The following is a 15,147-nucleotide window of genomic DNA, read 5'->3' as shown; positions in this document are numbered from 1 at the left end:
TACCCATTCTATACCTATCACTTCTTATTGGTCTTTTTTCTGGTTTATATTTCTCCATAATCCATATCCTCACATTTTATGATGTAATTTATTTATCAATATATTATTATCATCAGTTCAGTTCAGTTACTCAGTCATGTCCGACTCTTTGCGACCCCATGGACTGCAGCATGCCGGGCTTCCCTGTCTATCACCAACTCCCAGATGATGCCATCCAACCATCCCATCCTTTGTAATCCCCTTCTCTGCCTGGCTTCAATCTTTCCCAGCATCAGGGTATTTTCCAGAGTCAGTTTTTCACATCAGGTAGCCAATGTATTATTATCATGTTCCCCCTCAATTGAATGGGTAGGGGTTGCTTGTTATTATTATTTTGTAACTACTATATGCCCAGCATTTCAACAGAGGAGTTCAATATTTGATGAGAAATATTTGTAAGACTCAAATTAGATGTTAGTTACTTTTATGAAGTCCTCTAGTTAGAAGGAATCTCTTGTCATTAAAACAGGTAAGCTTCCTATATCTTATTACTTTATTTCTCTTTTCCCCTCTCCATTAGTCAGAGTTGTCCAGAAAACAACAGAACCAATAGGACATATTTCCCCAATCTCTTATACACACAGAGATTTTAAAGAACTGGCTTACACAATTATTAGGGCTGGCAAGAGCCAGATCTGTAGGGCAAGCTGACAGGCTTAAGATTCAGTAAGAGTTGATGTTGCAGTCTTCTGTCTGCTAGAAACTCAGGCTGAATTTTCACATTGAACTCTGGAGGCAAAATCCAATCGTCTTTGGGAAACTTGATGTTTGCTTTTAAGGCCTTCAACAGGTTGGATGAGGCCCATCCATATCATGAAGAGTAATCTACTGTACTCAAAGTCTATTAAATGCTAATCACATCTAAAAACTATCCTCATGAAACATCTATATTCATGTTTGACCAAACAACTGGTCACCAGGCTGTCTAGCCAGGCTGACACATAAAATTAACCATCATACTTTCTGATTCTTCTAAACACTTCATGTGCCTATCTTATTACTTTATTCTTCTTTCTTTCTCACATACTGATTTCAATCAACTTACAAACCTGATGGCTCTACTTTTAAAATAATCCAAACACTTCTTCCCATGCTATGGATACACCCAATACCTTGGTTAGAACTACAATCATCTCTTACTGAAACAAAGGCAGTAGAATCCTTTTTCTTGGCTTCTCTGTATTCATTCTTGCTTCATTAAAATTTATTTTCCATAGAAAAGCCAGTTTACTCCTTTTAAAACCTAAGTAACTAAGTAAGTAAGTGTTAGTCGCTCAGTCGTGTCCAACTCTGTGACCCCATGGATTGTAAAGGCTTCTCTGTCCATGAGATTCTCTAGGCAAGAATACGGGAGTGGGTTGCCATTCCCTTCTTCAGGGTATCTCCCCGACCCAGGGATTGAACCTTGTTCTCCTGAATTGCAGGCAGATTCTTTACTGTCTGAGCCACCAGGGAAGCCCAAACATAAGCACCCCCTTTTCAAAACCCTCTAATGATTTCCTGTCACACAAATCAAATTCAAACTCCAGATGTGACTCACAAGGCTATGCTGAATCTACCCATGGCTATTCTCTGGCCCCATTCTCCATTCTCCCCTGGCTCACTCTGCTTTAGCTCCATCCATCAGCTTGAAAGGATGCCCTCTCCTCATGCGTTTTGCACTGACTGTTCCCTTTGCCCGTGAATTCCCCTCAGTGAAACCATACCTGATCATACAGCATCTCCTACTGTTAATGTCTATCCCATTGACCTCTTATATTTTTCTTCATTGTATTAATTGCTATCTGACATTATTTATTTAATTTTGTTGCCTCTATTAGATTGTAACCTTCACTAGAAGAGTGGCTTTTTTGCTTCACTAGAATAGGTACTGAGCCCTTATGCCCTCAGTAAATATTACTTAATGGATTAATGAAGCAATGATCACTCTTTAGCTTACTAAAAATGTATATAATTGTAAGCTTCTTTGAAACCATATCTTATTTGTCAAACACATATTATGGGCTCACTAAATACTTTAGACTCAATAAATAATTTAAAAGGCAATACTGGATAGGCATATATACAGTACTTTTTCTACCATTAGGTATATTTGCAGATTGTAGTTCAATGGATGCTTTCTGAGTTTCAAACACAATCTACTTTGAATCTGCAAACTGTTGAGGTTAACATGTGACTCATTTTATTTTGTGTAAAGAGAAATTAATTGGCAGTAATAACAAAAGAGCTTTTGTAATGAATTGTTTTGAAAACTGGCCCCAAAGTACAATATATATGATCAACCCATCGTCCAAAGTTCTTGCTTCTATACTAGATGTCTTCTGTATCAGAAATACTGAAGCAGTTTAGGTGTACTAAACCTAAGTGCTCGGAGCTGGGAAAGAGACATCTTAATGTTAGTTTGCTGATTATCTATTTGTGGAACAGGCATTTAAGCACCAGAAGTTTTGGTCTTTGATAAGTTTTTGAAAGTTTTCTTTTTTTCCAGTTTATTTTTGCTTTTCTTTATCTATGGGAGTAATAGGTGGATGAATTTTTATAGATAGGGAAGAAATAGGAGTGATTACCCTATACCTATAGACTTCACTCATTTTATCCTTTAAAAATGCATTTGGATTTTCACTTACAAAATGATTCTAACTTGCAAAGTTAGACACATACACTTGGAGGGGAGCTAATTTTGAAAAGATAGCAGATTAGAAAAACAACTCAATTTTGTGGGAAGAGAACTGGATTAGATTTTAAAAGATTTGAGTTCTGATTTGGGTATCTGACATTTGGAAGTGTAACTCAGGAGAGTTACAACACGTTAGAGTAGAATGAAACCTTAGAAATATCTCAAACCAGACCTTTCGTTTTACTGATGAGGAGCTGATGCCTAAAGACATTGTGTGCAAAGAATAAAAAGAAACTTTCTGATTCCTAGCCTTTTCATCAGTATTTTAATTTGTAATTATATATATATAATTATATAGTGATCATATATGTATATGTGTAAATTTCCACATATTGAAAGTAATATCTTTGTCTCTCTAATACTATACTGCAGTCTTGCCTTTTTAAATAATTGCAAGCTCCTGGAAAGCAGACATTCCAGAATACGCTTAATTTCTTTCCTTCTCAAAACATCAACCGGGGAGCTGATCTGTGAACCAGTCTGTGCCCTATAAAGTATGTTAAATAGAATTCACTTTAATGAAGAATTGCGCAACCGCCACGGGGCAGACTTTCGCCCTCTTCCGGCGCAGTGCAAGCGCAGAGAAGTGCTTCCGCCCCAGCTCTCTGCCAAGGCTAGAAACGCGCTGGAACTGGTCTCCTAGGATGCCGGGACGCAGAACAGAGCTGCGGCTTTTCAGCGAGGACCACTAGGGGTCCGGAGCTCCTGTGACGCTTCCCTGGCAGAGGAAGCAATGGCAGAAACAGCTGGGGGCCGGGAGGCGGGGCCAAAGATCTGTCTCCTTTCCCCCTGAAGTGAGAGAGGCCCCGGCCCGGCGCGGAGAGGCCTGTTGTCAAGGCAACCTACAGACGCGGGTCTGAGTTGGCCAGAGCCTTCGCTGAGAGCAGTCTCTTTTATGGTTCCTCCACTCTGAAAAACGGCCTCAAGGGAGTTCTCTCGGTGAAACTGCTTCAGTTTATACCTTTTCCAGCTCTCCCATCTTGGACTTAATCTTTCCCTGGATTGGTTGGGCCAGTTCAGGTTGGTTGCCGCTGTGTCCTCTCCTAGTCCGTGAATCTCAGGTAGGAAGAGGGTGCTAGTACATTGCAGATGCTCTTAAGTATAATCTCAGTTTTGGGGGGAGTGATGTGAGGGCAGTTACTCTGCTGTGTTTGAAATTAGGAATGATCCTAGGTTCCATCAGACACCTGGATCTTTACCCTGGGCTCCAAGGTAGACTTGATCCTCACCTGCGTGGAGTTTAAATATGAAATTGTATTTACACATCTCTTTTCCTCTCTCCTTTCTTATGGACTGAATTTGATCAATTTATCCTTCGCTTTTCACTATGTTCTGATTTGGTATAAGCAGCATTGTAGCGCCTAATACCAAAAGAGAAGTGATGATAATTGGAGCTGGACAAAATCATCTTTAAAAATGAGGGAAGTGGGAGGTGAGTTCAGTTCGTTTTGGAGCACAATAGCTAACATGGGAAGACGTAGTTCTGTTAGTTAACAATACAGCATTCATTACATGCTAGAAATAACATCTCATGACTTGGCAGCTGTTTGGATGGAGACAGAAGCCATCGGACCTTGCTCTTCTCTCCTCTTGCTACCCTATCTACATACCCCAACTACATATTCAGTGCTTTAGGTAAAGACAGCCCTTCGTATGCAATCCAAGATTAGCTCCAAGCCATTTGTTTGAAATGCTGATCCTTTTTACCACCAAGTTTAGGTTTCTGGGCCTCCCTGGTGGCTCAGACAGTAAAGTGGCTGCCTGCAATGCGGGAGACCTGGGTTCGATCCCTGGGTCGGGATGATCCCCTGTAGAAGAAAATGGCAACCCACTCCAATCCTCTTGCCTGAAAAATTCCACGGACTGAGGAGCCTGGTAGGCTCCTCATGGGGTCGGAAAGAGTTGGACACGACTGAGCCACTTCACTTCACTTAGGTTTCTGGTGTTCCTTAGACTCTGCAGCTAATTCCCCTCCCCTTCCCTATTGCTTGTACCAGAAATGGTGTAGCACCAAAAAGAGGTCTGAAACCTGTATGACTTCAAATGCTGCAATAACTAGCAAATAATTTGGCAAAGTAAAATTCACTGTTGTGGGTATGAAAGTCAGAAGGTTGAGCTGTTTTATCAGTGCTAGTAATTGTTATTCTGAAATAACACATATCTGAGTTGACTGAATTCACTTTAACAAATATTCAAGCTCCTACTATTTTCCTGTTAAGTGCTGAGCTATAGGGTGAGGAAAACCAGTAGTAATCTTTGCCTTTTTGAGGATTATAGTTAGAGTGGTGAAGAATAATAGCTACTATTCTTTATGCTTAATATGCTTTAATCACCTTATCTAATTTTTTGAAGAAATTATAGAGGGGCATTGTGATCATGTCATAATTAAGTGGAGAGGTGTGAAACTAAGGATATGTTTCAAATGTATTCAGGTATTTGATTATGCACTAGTTTACTTATTGACTTTATTAAGCATCTGCTATATTAAAGGCATGAGATACTAACCTTCGTGGTCTTGATAGTTTATTAGAGAGATAAAAAGAGCTAATTACAGTGAAGAATGAAGACTGTCATGCCTGGGGAAAGGAACGAGGAGACCATGGACATTTAAGGGTAGAAATTTTGTTCTTTTTATTATTTTCACGTAAATTACGGTGACTTAAAGTGTCCTCTAGTGATTTGAAATGGCTATAATGTTGTGCTGTGCTTCAGTCGTGTCCAACTCTTGGCAACCCTATGGACTGTAGCCTGCCAGGCTCCTCTGTCCATGAGTTTCTCCGGACAAGGATACTGGAATGGGTTGCCAGGGGATCTTCCCCATCTAGGAATAGAACCTGTGTCTCTTGCGTCTCCTTCATTGGCAGGGGTGTTTTTTACCACTCATGCCACATGAGAAGCCGGACGATAATGTTACTAAGGCATAGATAATGTGAGGCTGATGTATGGAGTCAGTCAGGTAGCTGATTGTTTAGCACCTCTGTTTCAGCTCGGGTTTGTTGGCCACTAATCATCCTGGCAAATACAATAGCTCTTGTGAAGTGACTGAAAGCGCTGGGTCTTCTTTGCTGCTCAAGCTTTTCTCTGGTTCGGTGAGTGGGGGTGCTATCTGGTTGAGGTGCACGGGCTTCTCACTGTGGAGGCTTCTCCTTTGCCAACCACGGGCTCGAGGGCGCTTTGGCTTCAACAGTTGTGGCACGTGGGTCAGTAGTTGTGGCTCCTGTGCCCTCGAGCACAGGCTCAATGTTTGTGGCGCATGGGCTTCAATGCTCCATGGCATTCGGGATCTTCCTGAGTCAGGAATCGAACCTGAGTCTCCTGCGTTGGCAGGCTGACCCTTGACCACAGAGTCACCAGAGGAGCCACCGAGTTTCTTCCTTCTGAAAGCTATCTCTGAAAAGAAAGCCATTTGCTAGTGCTGTCAGGGTGTTTTCAAATCGAACGATCTGGGATGCTTTCGGAATAAGTCTGCTGTTGATTGGTAAATCTTCCTGACTACTCATGCAGTAGAATCCCAGGCTTAGGGCAAGGGATTTTTTTGGAGAGAGGGCTATGGAAATAGGTGTCAATGGGGAAGATCAACAGCCAAGAGCCGGACATGACTTAGCAACTAAACAACAACAATAGCAATATGAATAGAAGAGAGTTCTATCTGAGTCAAAACTGAGGACTCTAGTGGGCAGGGCTTCCCGGGTGGCGCTAGCAGTAAAGAAGCTACGTGCCAATGCAGGAGACCTACGAGGCACGGGTTCAATCCCTGGGCCAGGAAGATTCCCTGGAGGGGAGCATGGAACCCACTCCAATTTCATACCTGGAGAATCCCATGGACAGAGCAGCCTGGCGGACTCCGGTCCTTAGGGTCACACACAGTCAAACACTACTGAAGTGACTAGCGTGCACGCAGGAGAACTAGAGCCTGGAAAACGTCCTCTCAGATAGCTCTGAGGAAATGCTCTGGAGCAGACTGGTTTTCCACACAGTTTTATGTCTTGTCAGAACAAAGAACATCGTAACAGGAGTACACTCGTTCACGATTTCAAAAAGATATCTACACAGTCAGTCAGTATCACCTGGAAAGGGAGCTTAATCGTTGAAGGTACGAGTCAATGCTGCTTAAAATCTTAGCGCCTGTGTGACCTGTGCTTCCATCTTCAGATCTTTCTCACTCTGATCATCCTGCCTTCCTTTCATAAGGTGATTAATTCGGTCTCCCGGATAATTCAGGATAATCTCCATATTTTGAAATCCTAACTTAATCATATCTGGGAAGTTTTTTGCCATTTAAGGTAACATTCACAGAGTCTGATGATTAGGATGTGAACATCTTCAGGGAGGCCATTGCTCAGACTAATATTTACCCCATAAATGTTGCCCCACAGAGTGTAGTTGCCTCACAGAAAGTTGATTTTTCTGAAAGAAACTACCTGACTTCTTTCCATGTAATATTATTATGTCATTTGTATGACTTATTTAAAATTAGAATAATTATCATTTTATATCGTTTTACCTTTTTCAAAGTATACTGCTTGGTAAATACATGAACTTGAATGGATTTGGAGGTTAAGGGAGTTGCTGCTTCTCCTACAACTCAAACTCAGCCATTCGCTGGAAGAAAGAAGCCACTACAAGTATGTACGCTATATAATTTTCTTCTTGTAGGATGATTCATTAAGTAATTTTCTGACTCCTTTCTTCGTGTTTTTATGACAGTTCATATTCCCAAATATTTAGAATTAATACTTAGTTTTGAATAACTGAAAAAAATTGAAGATAATCATTACTTGAAAATTGATCATTACTTGAATGTTTTATTTTTAATTAAGCTTATTATCATTGTTTTCTTCTTATTATTTAAAATTGTCTATGTATGTCTGCATACATATAAAATATAAAAAATAAAAAAGTAGAACGAAGAAGAAAATAATCAATAAATATTTTGTGTTAGCTAGGTAGGAAAAGAATCTGGGCTTCTACTGTTAGGACTTTCATTCTTTTCAACCTTCATAATATCACTACTGTATATGATTGAATAAGTGTAAGTTTAAAGTTACTTTGTCCCTGTAATCACCACAGAATTGAGCAAACATAAAATTTAGTTTAGAAATACATAAAATTGATATGTATTTCCTTGCTGTTCTTACTGTTTCAAATATTGAATGCCTACTGTTTATCAGCAAACACAATAAATGTTTCAGTAATTTATATTACTTTATTCTTACAACAAACCTCTGAGGTGGGTATTATTATGAACCTCCCTTATTTATTTTTATCTATGTATTTACTTGGGAGACGGGAGGGTTTATTACTTGCAGCAAGTAAGGAGAACACCTGGGACCTTTGCCCAAAGCAAAATCTCCCTGAACTGCAAAATGGGGAAGTTTTAAGCTAAGGGCCCATGCATGTTCATGATGGGGCTTGAGCAGAGGAGAATTGAGCATAGAATTGGGTCAAAGGTTGACAGAGTCCAGGCATTACTTGACTGAAGTCAGAAGGGTCAACAGCATCATTCCATCCTCCACCTAGGTGGGGGCCTTAGTTCCAAATAAACCTAGTTAGTTTAACATTCCTCTCTGAGATGTTTCAGGGTTCCTTCCAAGCATCCAGAGTTAATTGGAGGCTGGTGTCAGGACTTACTAAAGCTCAGGTTCTTTATTTCTGGTTGCAGAAAGAATTTAGGGAGAGACAGAGTGATAGGTAAGAAGTGGATTTATTTAGAGGTACAGAATGTGGCCATTCCCAAAGGTAAGAGTGGCCCTGGGAGAAGCACATTCCACAGAGTGTGGACCATCTCCAAAGGGGACAGGCCTCACCTGCTTTTAGATATGCAAGAACTGAGGCTCCTAGAGATTAAGTGACCCATCAGGATTTTGAACTTCAGTTCTGACTTCAATATCTGTGCTCTTTGCTCTGTGTTCAGCCATCTCCCTTATATACATGAGTGACAGCTTTGGGATTTTTATGGTTCACAATATTATGGGTTAAATCTGAACTACTTGATAGTTTTAATCAAAGCAGCCCTTCTTGGGAGAGGCTATACAGGTGTAAGTTCAGAGAATATATGGCAAATCTCTGTACATTTTATACAGCTTTGCTGTGAACATAAAACTCTTCTAAAAAATAAAATCCATTAAAAAATGAGTTGGATAAAAAAATGTTGGATACAAAAATATCCAACTTTTAAAATAAAGGGCCAGGCAATAAATACTTTTGGCTTTATGGGCCATACAGTCTCTCAACTTTGCAGCTTTTTTGAGAACACATAGGCAGTTTGTAAATAAATGAACATGGCTGTGTGCCAATGAAACCTTTATTATAAAAACAAAGCTGAGTCTAGATTGCTGATCTCTGGCCCAGGGATTTGTAAAGTATAATTTATCTTTATTCTGGATTGGATAGCACAATTTTATTGTAACTAGACAGGAAAGATAACTGCAATTCTGAAATATTTATCCCTATGGACTCATTATTAGATAGACCTATTTAACAGATTCTAATAAGTCTGTTAAAACATTTTCTGGGGAATAATAATGATCATGACGACGATGAAACTACAGCTGTATTCTATTTAGATCCTCTGTCCACAGAGAACCCCATGGACAGGGGAGTCGGGCAGGCTACAGTCCATGGAGTCGCAAAGAGGCAGAGACACCTGAACAGCTAACACTCCCTTTTCACTCTTTCATATAGGTGAAATTATATTTAAATTTATTATTAATTAAATAGAATCAATATATTACATACATTTGTTTTTATTTTATTATTATATATTAAATATATATACATCCATTTAGATGATCATCTTGTGACTTTACATTTCTGCATTTTATCTTTTTATTGGGACAGTACTTAAAACAATGCCATATTAAGGTTGATACTGAGCTGAATTTTTCTCTGAATTTTTCTCATAGTCCGAGTGAGGAAGCCCAGTCTTGAATATAATTTCTGTACTTGCTATCAATATAAAAATGACCCATTAGATAATATTTCACAAGAAAGCTGAAAGTGCTTATAAAGAAATTATTTCCTGCTTTTATTAACTTTAGCTTTCCCTAAGATTCCTGCATAGTTCTTATTCCATGGTGGCTAAGCTCACTGTAATTTTCAGGTCTTTGCCCATTCCCCAACCCCCCCACAGGTACATAAAGATGACATTCTATTGTCAATGTACTGAGACATTTTAGGTTTTTTTTTTTAATTTATTTATTTTTAATTGAAGGATAATTACTTTACAGAATTTTGTTGTTTTCTGTCAAACCTCAACATGAATCAGCCATAGGTATACATATATCCCCTCCCTTTGAACCCATTTTTTATTAGCAATAAAATCAAATATTTGCAAATATATACCTTTATATATTTGTCCTTTTTTGCTTAAGTCCTATACTGTCTTCCCATTTCCTTTGGGATAAAGTCCAGGTTCCTTAATTTGCATTATAATTTAACAGCTCTGTCCACTACCTCCTCACACTCTGGATTTCAGTCTTTTCTGTCAGCTCTTATCTGTGGGCCTGTGCAGTACAAGTTGTTCCTCCTGGCTGGAGCAGTTTTCTCCCTTCTTGCTTCGTCTGGCTAACTAACTCCTATCTATCCTTCAGAGCTCCATTTAAAGTTTCCTTTTCTATTTTCCGAAAAAGCTACCTCATTTCCCTAGACTGGGTCGGGTACACATGCTATGTGCAGCTGCTCTGTCTCAGCATGTATTTTCCACAGTGTCTGAGTGAATGTCTTCCCAAGCAGAGTCCTCTTCAGGTTATTATCCTATCTCTGCATATCAAGCACAGTAGGGATGGGGCTTCCTGAATATTTCTTAGGTAAGCTTACTGAGAAAAATTATAATTAGTCTTGTTGCATTGGCACATTGGTTATCTTTTAAAGTATAAATAAATGACACATGCATACTGATTCTAATTTTTTTAATTAAAGCAAAGATGGACCTCCAAATCATGTGCTATAGAGGATCATTACCTACCTGTGTAAGTTACATTTCTTCACATTTGAGCTGTTAATGGGTAAATATATAAATATGTAAATATACATTGACAAGCAAAAAAAGAAAGAAAAATTATATATGTAGCTATGATTATGAACTACAGAAAAGTTTATATACACGTTGATGCCCTGACAATTATTCTGTCAAAACTAAAGTATTTCTTGTGATAGGATGGTAGGACTAAGGCTAATACTTCTCTTGTTTTTTAATTTTCTTTAGTGTTATTTTTGTATTTTCCTGAAAAAGTTAAAATATTGTTTTATTTAGAAAATTCAGCTAAGAGCATTTGTTAAAAAATTTATATAAAATCTTGCACTTTTATTGGGATAGTCAAAATGGATTTAATGGGAGGTATATCTGTGCTTTAATCTTATCTTGAGGAATATGACAATTTTATCAGTCTTATTAAAGTGATTTAATTTTGGACTGGAATACATGAATTATTATATATTTAAAATTTTTGCTTTTTAAAATTCGGAGGGATATGAGTTTTATATTCTTCCAAATATTGGGTTGGCCAAAATGTTCATCTGGGTTTTTCTGTAATGTCTTATGGAAAAATCCAAATGAACATTTTGGGCAACCCAATTTATTAGACTACAGGGCTTCTTGGAAAATAGAAATTAAAAAGTAATGTATTAACCTGAACTATATAAAAATGACATTTATAGATTAAGAGTGGGAAAATATCAGCAATTTCATGTGTTCCACAAAATAGATACCTGTTTGCTCATCCAGACAAAGAACAGAGCTGGGTGCACGTGCTATAGATACAATACTGAGTATGGGATACCAGTCAGTTGTTTGCTGGAAAATGTCTAGCAACTGGTTTTCTAGACATGTGCTATAAGTTTATCTTATATTTTACTTGCTAATTATAAATAAAATTAAGTATATTTTCAGTCGATTATACATTTTATGTGAAAGTATCGATCAGCGTGAATATTGGTTGATATTTTCATTTATTGTAGAGTGACATGAGCAATTTCTTTGCTGAATCAAGTAATAGTTTTGAATACTAGAATCATACTTCGTCAGTTTTTTGTTATTCAGCATGTGACAGTTACAGGTAATGCTTTAAGTTTAATATGCACTACTAACATTTTCTCCACCACGTTTATCACCTTGGAAATCAACAAAATAATATATCAAGGCCTGATTCATAACATCTGCCAATTTCTGTGTAAATAATCCCACTGTGGCTGATTTCAGTCCATCACTGAACACAGAGTTGGAAAGAGATGCCAGCCATGTATTGCCATTCAGATATGATAGCTATAAACAACCTCTATAAAGCAAGTAATAGTGAAGTATAGTAAAGCTATTAAGAAGTGATGGGTTTTGAATATTTATTATGTTTGTTTTTAATATAATTTATGTACTTATAAATTTACATAATTTTATTCTTAATAATTCTGTATTAACAATCTGTGCAAAATATTACTGAACATTTAACAAAAGCCTCTCACAGCTGGTAAGAGCCAGCACACCATTGGCTTCAGTTTACCTGTTTATATAGTAAGATATAGCCTATATGACTTGCAACTATTAAACACTCGTTTTAAAAAAGTTATAGGATACATAACTATTTCTTTCAGGGTCCCACAACTTGATCTGGGAAGCCTTGTTGACTCTGATGATGAGGTAATTTTTACTTGGTATTTCATATTATAAACATTTGAACACAGTGTTACAGGTAGCATATAACTTCAGTTCAGTTCAGTTCAGTCGCTCAGTCCTGTCCGACTCTTTGCGACACCATGAACCACAGCACTCCAGGCCTCCCTATCCATCACCAACTCCCGGAGTCTGCCCAAACCCATGTCCATCGAGTTGGTGATGCCATCCAACCATCTCATCCTCTGTCGTCCCCTTCTCCTCCTGCCCTCAATCTTTCCCAGCATCAGGGTTTTTCAAATGAATCAGCTCTTCACATCAGGAAGCCAAAATATTGGCTTCAACATCAGTCCTTCCAGTGAACACCCAGGACTGATCTCTTTTAGGATGGACTGATTGGATCTCCTTTCAGTCCAAGGGACTCTCAAGAGTCTTCTCCAACACTACAGTTCAAAAGCATCAATTCTTTTGCGCTCAGCTTTTTTCACCATCCAACTCTCCTATCCATACATGACCACTGGAAAAACCATAGCCTTGAGTAGATGGACCTTTGTTGACAAAGTAATGTTGCTGCTTTTTAATATGCTGTCTAGGTTGGTCATAACTTTCCTTCCAAGGAGTAAGCGTCTTTTAATTTCATGGCTGCAATCACCATCTGCAGTGATTTTGGAGCCCAGAAAAATAAAGTCAGCCACTGTTTCCACTGTTTCCCCATCTATCTGCCATGAAGTGTTGGAACTGGATTCCATGATCTTAGTTTTCTGAATGTTGAGCTTTAAGCCAACTTTTTCACTCTCCTCTTTCACTTTTATCAAGAGGATCTTTAGTTCTTCTTCACTTTCTGCCATAAGAGTGGTGTCTTCTGTGTATCTGAGGTTATTGATGTTTCTCTCGGCAATCTTGATTCCAGCTTGTGCTTCTTCCAGCCCAGCGTTTCTCATGATGTACTCTGCATATAAGTTAAATAAGAAGGGTGACAATATACAGCCTCGATGTACTCCTTTTCCTATTTGGAACCAGTCTGTTGTTCCATGTCCAGTTCTAACTGTTGCTTCCTGACCTCATACAGGTTTCTCAAGAGGCAGGTCAGGTGGCCTGGTATTCCCATCTCATTCAGAATTTTCCACAGTTTATTGTGATCCACACAGTCAAAGGCTTTGGCATAGTTAATAAAGCAGAAATAGATGTTTTTCTGGAGCTCTCTTGCTTTTTTGATGATCCAGTGGATGTTGGCAATTTTATCTCTGGTTCTTCTGCCTTTTCTAAAACCAGCTTGAACATCTGGAAGTTCATAGTTCATGTATTGCTGAAGCCTGGCTTGGAGAATTTTGAGCATTACTTTACTAGCGTGTGAGATGAGTGCAATTGTGTGGTAGTTTGAGCATTCTTTGGCATTGCCTTTCTTTGGGATTGGAATGAAAACTGATCTTTTCCAGTCCTCTGGCCACTGCTGAGTTTTCCAGATTAGCTGGCATATTGAGTGCAGCACTGTCACCGCATCATCTTTCAGGATTTGAAATAACTTCACTGGAATTCCTTCACTTCCACTAGCTTTGTTCATAGTAATGCTTCGTAAGTCCCACTTGACTTCACATTCCAGGATGTCTGGCTCTAGGTGAGTGATCACACCATTGTGATTATCTGATTCATGAAGATCTTTTTTGTACAGTTCTTCTGTGTATTCTTGCCACCTCTTCTTAATATCTTCTGTGTCTGTTAGGTATATACCATTTCTGAGTGACTAACATACACACATAGGGTATATTAGTATCTCAAACAATACTGTTGATGAATTTTACTTTGTTTTACATTTTTGCCTCACACAAGAATGGCATTTTTAAAATGTCTTAGAAAATTGGTAAACTACAGGTTTATGCTAATGGCAGAAAATTAGATCAGATGTTGCTAGTTTAACAATATAAAACTGGTCTCTTGAAACTTGAATGTCTCTTGACACTTGTATGTCTCTTGACATACTTTAGGCTATGAGAATACAATGAAGTAAGTAAGTAACTACTTACTCCAAGTTGTCTCCTTGGGACATATTTATACTTCAAACAATATTAAGTGTTTCATTTCATGTCATGAGCACAAGTTCTGACTAGTAGTCTATGACCAGTTGGGCTTACTTTTATGTCTTTGTTAACCTTTTTCCATTCATGATCTCCTCCATCTTGTTTTGGTTAAATTACATGAATAGTACCTTAATCAATATCATATTACAGTTTCCACCCAAAGCCTTGTCTCATTCTTCTCCTGTGGGTATAGACTTGGATACAAAAATTTTCAAATGTTGTACTGGCTTTATCCTCCTTTTGGAGTTACTGTCCCTCTCTGGGACAGTATAGAGTTTCTTATTATTCTTTGTAGGTTTCTCTTATCTCCTGGCTGTGTTACCTTTCATTCCATGGACATGTGGAAGGGAGCCAGATAACACCATGAGATAGAATATTTCAATATTCTAGAAATGGCAACTGGAGCTTCTCAGTATTAGTGACCTCCAATTCCAATGACTATTCTGGAAGAAAAGTTTGGCAACGGAGGTTTTCTGAGGCAGGAGTAGAATAATCTATGTAAAACTCCTAAAAAGAAAGAAAAGTCATTCTTTCTTCTCTTTTAGAACCAGGACTGATCTTCAGCTGTGAAACGAGATACAGGCTTAACGGTATTTGAGGCCAGTGCCCACTCAGGCATGCTGCACCAGCTAAATGTTTTAAATATTACCTCTCTTTAGAAAATAGATCATAGTGATCTGTTTCTTAAGCATAAATGCTAAGGTAAATGGTAAACTTGTTAATGTTAATAAGGAAAATTAATAGTAATTTTG

At 38.3% G+C, this 15,147-nt stretch overlaps 1 protein-coding gene across 14 annotated transcripts in view; it reads left to right on the top strand.

Annotated features, from left to right (window-relative positions):
* Nucleotides 1-3,294: 3,294 nt before the first annotated feature.
* The window catches only part of CAPS2 (calcyphosine 2), a 47,618-nt gene continuing 35,765 nt past the window's right edge, over nt 3,295-15,147 (top strand). For 3 of the 14 annotated variants that reach the window (XM_081596405.1, XM_081596400.1, XM_081596411.1), the window contains exons 1-5: nt 3,295-3,777; nt 5,703-5,805; nt 7,232-7,341; nt 10,637-10,686; nt 12,302-12,347. In XM_081596405.1, the coding sequence (XP_081452531.1) occupies nt 7,261-7,341; nt 10,637-10,686; nt 12,302-12,347 (177 nt within the window). In that variant the 5' untranslated portion in view covers nt 3,295-3,777; nt 5,703-5,805; nt 7,232-7,260. Of the gene's footprint in view, nt 3,778-5,702; nt 5,806-6,709; nt 6,810-7,231; nt 7,369-10,636; nt 10,687-12,279; nt 12,348-13,920; nt 13,924-14,940; nt 15,098-15,147 lie in introns of those variants that run through there. The other 11 variants (XM_081596404.1, XM_081596398.1, XM_081596409.1 and 8 more) reach the window with 9 other exon arrangements.

This window comes from Giraffa tippelskirchi, chromosome 4 (genome assembly GCF_054371585.1).
Source record: "Giraffa tippelskirchi isolate mGirTip1 chromosome 4, T2T-mGirTip1v1.2.pri, whole genome shotgun sequence".
Classification (NCBI taxonomy): Eukaryota; Metazoa; Chordata; class Mammalia; order Artiodactyla; family Giraffidae; genus Giraffa; species Giraffa tippelskirchi.
Note: the sequence above shows the minus strand (reverse complement) of the source record. Positions and strands in the feature narration are given on the sequence as shown.